At 33.5% G+C, this 9,492-nt stretch overlaps 1 protein-coding gene across 4 annotated transcripts; it reads right to left on the bottom strand.

Moving 5' to 3' along the window:
* Positions 1–394: 394 nt before the first annotated feature.
* LOC114372660 (BEL1-like homeodomain protein 1) lies at positions 395–6,027 on the bottom strand. 4 transcript variants are annotated; one of them, XM_028330338.1, is made up of 8 exons: positions 5,876–6,027; positions 5,486–5,609; positions 5,221–5,285; positions 4,745–4,848; positions 3,607–4,365; positions 2,386–2,759; positions 2,225–2,285; positions 395–1,600 (listed from the first exon to the last, which is right to left on the bottom strand). In XM_028330338.1, exons 5-8 carry the CDS (start codon positions 4,324–4,326, stop codon positions 770–772), a joined length of 1,986 nt encoding a protein of 661 aa, XP_028186139.1. In that variant the 5' UTR covers positions 4,327–4,365; positions 4,745–4,848; positions 5,221–5,285; positions 5,486–5,609; positions 5,876–6,027; the 3' UTR covers positions 395–769. The 4 variants fall into 4 exon arrangements, with proteins under 4 accessions (XP_028186139.1, XP_028186140.1, XP_028186141.1 ...); XM_028330339.1 differs by having other exon boundaries at positions 5,221–5,282; XM_028330340.1 differs by lacking the exon at positions 4,745–4,848.
* Between the last annotated feature and the right edge of the window lie 3,465 nt (positions 6,028–9,492).

Below are 9,492 nucleotides of genomic sequence, written 5' to 3'. Positions count from 1 at the left end.
TGGAACAACGTAAATATTAAATAACCCATCCTTACACTCATTAAACATAATTTGTTTTTCAAGTCTATTATCCTTCCCGAATTGTTCTCTCTATTCGCATGGCTGGCATCGCATAATTAATCAAATAAAAGAGGTGGATCTTCTTTAATTAGGTAGCCAAGCATTCTTACCACATTGCTCCACTTGTGCCTTTGCTAAGAACTCCTTATGTACCAACACGACAACACCATTTAGTTTCACCACACAAAGGCGTAAACCACTAATGCAGAGACCTACAAACAAGGCATCTTTTCGGCACATATAATTTTTTATTTCAATATTCCACTGTTTGATTTATGAAAGCCACCTCAGCAGTATGCACTAGCAGGTAAATTACTCTAAAAAAGAAAGGTTATTGGTTCCACTTTCTACAAAGGAGATTGGAGGAGGATTTGCAAAATATTACATTGCATATACTCTCAATCGAAGATATATTGTAATCTTTACCAATTGAAATTTTATGACACCAACCCATCTATCCCATTTTCAAAAATTACAAAAATAATATACAACCTCAAATAACCATAGACTTTCAAATCTCTAAGCTATCTAAGAAACTAAAATGGTTCTATGCAAGGTATAAACCTATACTAGAGTAAAATTCCTTCTTTCTTTACACTAAGATTTTATCACTACTCCCAAGAAACAAGCACATGGATTAGAAGAAAATATGAGAGACCCATATAACCAATGTCACCAACTATGATCTATCCCCTCTTCAATGTCTTATTTAGGCCACAAAGTCTGGTAGCAATTGTGCAGCAAACCTCTTCGGGTTCTGCATGTTGATACTCTCAAATGCTGCTGAATTGTGAGAATTGGAATTGTTCAAGGCACCAAACTGGTTTGGTTCACCAATGTCCAACCCTCTTCCAAGTTGAATGTTTTGGTTTGGGAGAAAACTTTGGTGTGTTCCTGACAATGTGTCACAATGAGGAAGACCAAGAGTGAGGGAAACTCCATTCTTACCTGAAAACCTTGGTGTGAATTGCTCAGCATCAAACCTACCAATTTCCTCAATAGGGTATTGTCCAAAGCCACTAATGAAGTTTGTTTGGTTCCCCATGAAGGAGTAGCTATCCCTATTATTCTGCCTCTCGTGATCCATTGAGAGTTGTTGCTCATTGTTTGCTTCATTGGCTTTCACATCCATGTTGATTGAAGGGACACGGTTTGGAGAGTGAAGAATTTCATGGTTCCTTGGTTTTTTAGGACTTCCTTGTGTGATTCCATCAAGTTCTGATGACCCCATGAAACTGAATCCTGATTGGTTCTTAACACTTCCCCCTATAGGTGATATTGATGGTGGAGAAGTTGGAAGAATTGGAGTGTTCTGGCTTTGTTTGGAAACATCTTGTTTGGAATTGAAACTTTTGGATTCAATTTCAGAGGAAGTACGTTTCTCTTGTGGACTTGTGGTTTTTGTAGCAGGATCTTCACCACTCTTGCTTGATTTCTCCTCAGAACCATTTAGTTCATGCTCTTTCATCTCCTCCAAGTACATTTCCTCCACCATTGGCTTCCAAAGCCGAACTCTAGCATTAATGAACCAATTTGAAACCTGTTCCATTACCAATATTCGTTGTTAGCATGACCAATATCATAACCAGGATTGCAAACAAGTTCTAATAAATTTTTGACAATAATGAAGAGTGTATTACATAGGGTGAGAGAACCACTTGCACATTCCTCATGCTTTAATGTAACTAGAAATGTTAACAAAATTTTCCTGAGTTTTACATTTTCTTTTTATCCGTGAAAATCTAAGACAATGTCAAAAAATTCACAACAACTCACGCATTCTTGGTCAACCAATTGAATTAGATTCCTCTTAACAAGTTTTTCTTTATTTAATGAATCTTATTATTTTTTAATTTTAATCAATACTTATATAGGAAAAAGTGTTAAAAGATAAATCATTACATGATTCAGGATCATCCTAGTTTCAATTAATCTTCATGTGATATCTAATTGAATCTCATCATTCACTTTTTTTTTTAAATTGAAAGTTTTGGTTATATGCCATGTATAAATTAATTGAGACCATATTCACTGACAATATTGAACTATGAAATAATTTCTTTAATTGGATAGAAGGAGTATGCTAAATTATATTGCCATTACTCACGGTAACTATACTCAAAAGACAGAACAATTATTAAGTAGTAGCTAGTAGTGGTGTTACCTGGCTCCTGGTAAGCCCTGTTTGTTTAGCAAGCATGTGCTTGTCTGAGTCCTTGGGGTAACTGAAAAAACCAAAACCAAACTCAAGTCATTTCAACACAAAGAACCTTCAAATTACAAAATCAAAATTTCCAAAAAAGATGAGATTTTGGGTATCCTTACGGATGAAGAAAGTGTTCAAAGAGCCAAGCACGCAGAACAGAAACCGATCTCTCTGGCAATCCTCTCTGGGGTCTCCAAGCATTGTGATGGATCATTCCCAGTTGCTGAATAGCCCTCTGTTGCCTTAGATGATGGTCCACATATTTGAGCCTAGATCCTTCAATTTTAGCACCAAAACAATCCTCTTCTCCCAAACTCTTGTTTGCAGCTCTGATTTGCCCCGTTATTGCATCCTTCAAACACCGAAATTGCTTCGAAATTGTTTGCAGTGCAAGCGCAGTGTACGTTCTTGCTGAGCCTATTCCAGCAGCTTGCTCAAATGAGGATATCACTATCTTCATCTGGTTGTGGTACTGCCTGTACCTTTGCTCCACCTTCAATCCCCAAAAGAAAATTAAGAAAATTACAAATCAAGAAACAAAATAATGCTACTACAAAGTAAGAATATATTATGAAAGTATTTAAGATAAGATAAAAATGACCTTTGTTTCAATAATCATTATCCCATTATTAAACTCTTGATCACCATTGGAATTTTTTGGATTTAAAACTAATGAATCCACAATAATTAGATGAATCTTGTGCACTAATACAAAAATTAATGTGTGATATACATCAATTACCAACATTTCACCCAATAACTCAAATAATAAATTATTGATCTAATGATATTGAATTTGGTTCTTTAAGGAAGTTCTTGGATTTGAGTTTTGAGGGTGAAAAAAAATGTAATCAAGATAAAAAAATTTAATAAAAATGATTAATCAATTTTTTTTAAAAAAAATAATCATCAACAAAATTAATTAATACTTCACATCAATATCATGGATTAAAAATCAAAATTATATATAATTTCTAATGCATGCAGCAGGTAAAGAAACACACTCTTCATATTTATTTATCCACTTATAATTTTTTTTTACCGAAATTTATGCACTTATTACTTAAAAATAGAATAGATTTACTTTTTTTTTTACAGCAATAGAATACATTTACTTATGAAAATATTTATATGCAGTTTTATAAGTGTTTTTGGCACTATTGTATAATTAGAATTGAAGAATCACTTTAAGAATTTATATTGACATCTCATAGAAATCTATATTCCACAAATTATTGAGACGAAACTCTGACTATAATTAAAAAACAGTACCATAAAATCTATTTGTTCATTTATTTATGCACTTATAAATCAAATACAGAAGAAATAAAAAAGATTACCTCATCAAGCATGTTGATTAGCTTTGCTTTCTTTATCTGAATTTCTTGTCTCTCCGTAGTTGACAACTCAGAGCTACGTTTCCCACTTCCCTCTCCACCAACGGAACCGTCGCCACTAGCGGCGGTTGATGATTCTCCAACAACCTTAGTTTTTTCGAAGTTCAGCTTCTTCGCGTGTTCAACCCTAATTCCGCCGTTAACATTAACAACCTCATCCAGAAGCTCCTGCGTGGCCTTCAAGTACTTGGAGCTCAACAGCACGCTCTGAATCCCCGCCACGCCGCCGCCGTTGGAGGCCCCGGAAGCCGAGGACGGTGACGCGCGCATGTGGTCCCCGTGCAGACTCAGCGACAGCCCCTGGGTGGCGCGTGGGGCCTCACGCGCCGCCGCGTTGTGCTCAATTGTGTTCCAGAGGTTATACTGCATGCGCGGCAGGAAGCCATGCAGGGCGGAGACGTCGTGGTGCATGGACGCCGGCGGCTCATGCGCGGCGGCCGAGAGTGGGACACCGACAAATTGCTGCGTGTGGGGGGGCGGCGCGTGGGGGAGACTTTGTAGGGAGGCGTTTCCGGCGGCGGAGTTGAGGAATACGAGGTTTCCGCCGTGCGGTGGTGGCGGCGTGTCAGAGTATTGGACATACCCGGGGTTCATTAGTACGAGGGTTTGAAGGCCGTCAGCACCAGCTTGAATTTCCGAGTTACTATGAAAATATGTCGCCATCGGAGAAAATCTTTCTTTTGCTTTTGTTACTAGTTCACACTGAAAAATGAAAACTTAGCATAAGTTAGTGTTATGCTTTCATAGTTTACAATCACATCCGGAAAGAAACAAAAAAAATGAAAAAAAAAAAATCAAAATATGCCCCATAATAATAATAATAATAATTTTCGCAAAACACATCCCAACACAACATAAAACAAAACATGCTCACAAAGAAATAATCAACAATTTAAAATACAGTATGCGACTGTAATTTTGACCGCAACATAAAAATTCTATTATCGCATCAATTTGATAAATCTGTACTATTTTCTCGTAATAAAAAAGATTGTGACTGTGACTGTAATTTGAAACCTTAAAATATAACTCATTCCTACATAGGTAAATTAACATTCAAGACTTTTTGTGGTAGGTGTACCTTGCAGTGTTGCGAATCTGGTTTGGAGAGTGATTTTTGGATCAACCCATCAAACAATTCTCGATAATTGAAACTAATTTTCTAGTCTTCTTCACACAAAGATCCTGAGAAAGTGAAGGAGGAAAGAAACAATGAATTATGGAAGAAAAAAGCTAAACACACTTGATATTTTAAGGTATGTTAATTTATTCGTTCCAAATTAACTAAGGTATAGATGAAATTGGTTTCGGCTATGTCCATACTCTTTTTATGTCATAGTCAAAAACTTGGAAAATGTAAGAGAGGAGGAGGAGGGGGAGGAAATGAAAGGGGTGAAGTGAAATACTGAAAGGCTTTTTTTATAAAGAGAAGAGATTTGGTGAGAGAGAGAGAGAGAGAGAGAGAAAAGGGTTAAGGAGAAATGTAGATAGAGATTTGATTATTATTTATATAAAGAAAAAATTAATGATATAGTAGGTAGTAGTAGTAAGTAGTACCTGGTGTGATGGAAATTAGAGTGTGCACGTGGTTCATGATCTTCTCTGCTGCACTACCACTACTACTGCAAAGGAAAGAAGAATTTTTTTTCGATTACAATGACCCGAAACCTATGAGAAGCAGATTTGGGACAGAGAGAAAGAGACACAGACAAGGAGGTACACGCACACATAGTCTCACCCACCAAAGCAAAAATAATAAACAGTTATGGCTAAAGAGAAGTAAACATCAGTAACACATATATATATGCATCAAATTACCCACCTGTCACCGCATGTGTGTGAATTGTGATCTATGTTTTCTATGTATCTTTGGGATTATTATTGTATCACTTGCAAGAGGGAAAGCTCTGTGTCAGACTCAAATCTCCCCTGCAATTCCATCCAAACTGAAAGTGGAATTAAAAGGAGTTAAAGAGAGAGAGATGGGGTTAAAAAGACTTGAGGGAAAAAAGATACCCATCTTTATTATTCATCTCATTATCCACTCATCTATTGATATTTTTCTCAAAAATAAAAAACTTTTTTTTTTAAAAAAATGAAATTTAATTCTGGGCAGCAAGGGTTGGTTATTATTATCAAAACCACTGAAGTGAACATGTTCATGTTATTATCTCTTTTTCTTTCTGTAGTAGCCTTTTATCGGGAGAAGTACCTGCGAACAGATCAAAACAGGGGAATTTCTATTGATTTGACCCACTCTTTTCAAATCATCTAACATACACCCCTTGATGAGCAGCAAGGAACTTTTGAAGGTGTAGAGAGAGAAAAAATGAGAAACATAATTGGGATAAGAAAAGAAATCTAGATGCATGAAATAAAATATGTGTATATAATGAAAAAAAAAATGAAAACAACAGGTACAAAAAGTCACGACCAGTTGAAAAACGAGGAAACGTCTTCTTCTACAATGCTTAATTAATTATTTGTTTGTTTAATAGTGATAATATATAATAATAATAAAAAATTGAAAAGGAGGAGGATGATGATGGACAACCAGCGGGTGGAGGGATCCAATTGCTCATTTCTCCATTAAATATCTTCTTGTCGTTTTCACAATTTTCCAATATTTTTTCTTTTTTCTTTTTCAGCTTATGTGTATATTTTTTGTGGTTGGATTCCTGAGTTTGAAGATAAAGCAATTAAATTGTCAAGGAACACAAAACCAACTACCATAACACCTACTTTAATGCTTTAAAAGCTGAAAAACATACATGTATTTGTCCTAGCTATTTTCCAGAAATATTCTTAAGCAAATTTACTGGCAATGAATGTCTCCAAATTTTTTTATCTATATTATTATTATTATTTTACCTTAACTCTCCTAATCATCAAAGGAAAAAAATTTTGACAAATCTAAAGTTCGACCAAAAATTAAGTAAAATTTAATTAAGAATTATTTTTGCAAAAAATCATAATATCAAAATATTTAACCATAACTTTAACACATTAATTATTTGTGCTCAATCACTTGATTATATTATTATTATTATTATTATTATTATTATTATTATGTGAATTTGTAAATTCAGCGTATTATTGAGAGAGAAAGGGAAAACTAAAGGAGGTGATTAGAAAAGTAACGGGTCAAAATTGAGTGCATGCATGATGTGTGTAAGAATCATGACCCCTCAATATGTGGTCTCACCTTTGCCTTTATGCACAGACGACCTATATCAGGCATCATCAACGGGTCTCAAGAAGACAAATGGTTTAGAAAAAAAATGAATATTTTTATAGTTATTAAATGTTCATATATTTTGGTGCAACATATGATTGAAAAAAATATTGTGGTCGATCATCAAAATTAATCTTCTTTGAAAATCTGGTAATATTCATAGGTAAATCTATCCTTTTTAACTCGGTTTTCTCTATACATAATTAAGATTCAAACTTTAATCAATTACTTACTTAAAAGACTTGAATCTATCACTATTCCAATCAATCACTTATTATTTAATATTCATATAATTTTATTGGCTAAAGTATAAATTATAATTATTTGTTTTTTAATTTTAGATATTTGTTATATTTTATATAAAAATTAAATAGAAATAAAAATATATTTATTTTTATATAGATTTTGAAGTATATATCACGTTAACTTTAATATATTAATAAAGTATTAAATAATTTTTCATTAATAAAGTCTAACCCAATAAATAATTGTGCCTGTTAAACATGTTGACAAGAATTAATTAGAGGATATTCTTAGCATATAACGCATACAATAATATTTTTTATTAAGGTAATATTTTTATATATGATTAATTCTTCCTCATATGTATACTCTTAGTATAAATTAAGTCCTCCTGACGTATACATTATCAACAAAATTGTAATTTATACTTAAGAATCTTCTTATGTTTATATTTACATTATTATGCATTCTTATCTTCTCTCACGTCTCCTTTGCTTAAAAAAAGAAAAAGAAAAAAGAAATCCTCTTATTTCAAAATCCTCTGTACTTTTCCCCCAATAATCTTTGATGACTCCCAAAGGAATGAAAGGATAACTTTGTCGCACAAAAATAAAACGGAAGAATACCCATAGAGTAATTCAACAATTCCTTCTCATAAATTATCATTACTAACCAGAATTGGAAATAAATAATTAGTAATTAATAACCCTTTCAAGTGTGGTGAGGTAATCCCATCATTTGCATGGAAAGACACGGAATGGCCATATTAATTAATTTTAAATAAATCAAGGACAGCAACAACCATTATTTTCTACACATCCCAGAATAGTTCTCAATCACCATCAGTAACTATTATGTAAGAATGAGCAGTGAGAGATTTAAGGCCTGTGATGTTAATAGGACTAAATTTTTTGAAGTTGGGGACATTTTTCATCTATGTAGTTTATGTATCATCCCCCAAAGAAAAAAGCATTGGTAGGCGCTATTAATATACTATATAGAGCTGGTTCTATGAAATGACACTTTTTGTAACCAAGCTGTCATTCTCGTAGAGATCAATGTCAATATATATAGTATTTATTTCTCAATTTCATATACACTTGTCTTGGATTCAATTCTTTCATAAAAACCTAGTTGCAACTTTTTGTTCTCACTCAAATGGGGCATTAAACAAAACCGTTTTTCACAGCTAGTAATGTTGCACGTTGGATCTCCCACGGACACATGTTACAACGTGAGGAAAAGGGTATGACCCTGTTACTTATCAAATGAATATTCATATGTCAGAAGAAGCATATAGTTTTCAAGGTGTACTTGAATGTACAGAATGATAAGAATCTTTCTTGAGTAGTAGCTGAGAACAAGAGATGATGCATCATGTGGTTCTTTTCTTTCTTTTTCTCTTTTCTTCCCTTATCAAGAAAGTAGCTAGGGTAATTATTTTATTCTCATGGAAGAATGAAGTTGACTCGTTTTATATTTTATGGAATATATTATTCCACTTAAAAAAGTTTTTAATATTGGCCATAATCTGAAGAATAACATAACTAATACACGATGACAATGAACCTAGCTATACACTTTTTTCCTAAAGGAAGCGCATCTCCTTAACAATTTAAATGCTCTTTTCTTTTCAAGCTCCATGCTTTAATTTGCCATTAATTTTCCATGAAGCCTTAAGAAACAGAAAAATACGATTAAATAAGGAGAGAAATTAGAAATTCAAGAATTATGTTTAAGATATTTTATGCTCTAGTTGAAATTCACCAAGATTTGTGGGCGTGTACATACAAGTGCATGATTTGATTTTCAAAGTGAGAATTAATGCAAAAGGAAACTTGCAAGGTTCAAATTCCTCCCTTTGGATTAAGCAATAATCACTTATGCTGTATAATTGGATGCATGTCCCTTAGTGTATGATTTACAAAAGTAAAGCCATTATAGAATCCAAGAATCGACTAAGGTGGAGGTTATCATCATGATGATGGTGACACGGAATTCAATTGCTTTGGATATGATATGATATTCCCTAGAGAAACAATGGAGAACTATGACATGATATTGTATAATAATAATTAAACAACTAATTAACCTTAGATTACAAAGTCTTCTTCTAGTTAGCGTCATAATCAGGTCATTGAATATTTAACCCATATCATAACAACAGACACAACTGTGCGAATAAACTGCAAAACATTTACAAACCGTATTGTTGTTCCCTGTATGGATTTGGATTCTGTTGATTTTGAAGTAACCACATAAATATATAAGTGTTATGCATCACATCATAGTATAATCCTATAAGGGACTAAGGGTCACTGCCACCTTATACGGGTGGGACTATAATACAT

Source organism: Glycine soja, chromosome 10 (assembly GCF_004193775.1).
Source record: "Glycine soja cultivar W05 chromosome 10, ASM419377v2, whole genome shotgun sequence".
In the NCBI taxonomy this organism is placed as follows: Eukaryota; Viridiplantae; Streptophyta; class Magnoliopsida; order Fabales; family Fabaceae; genus Glycine; species Glycine soja.
This window is presented reverse-complemented; position numbering and strand designations above follow the sequence as displayed.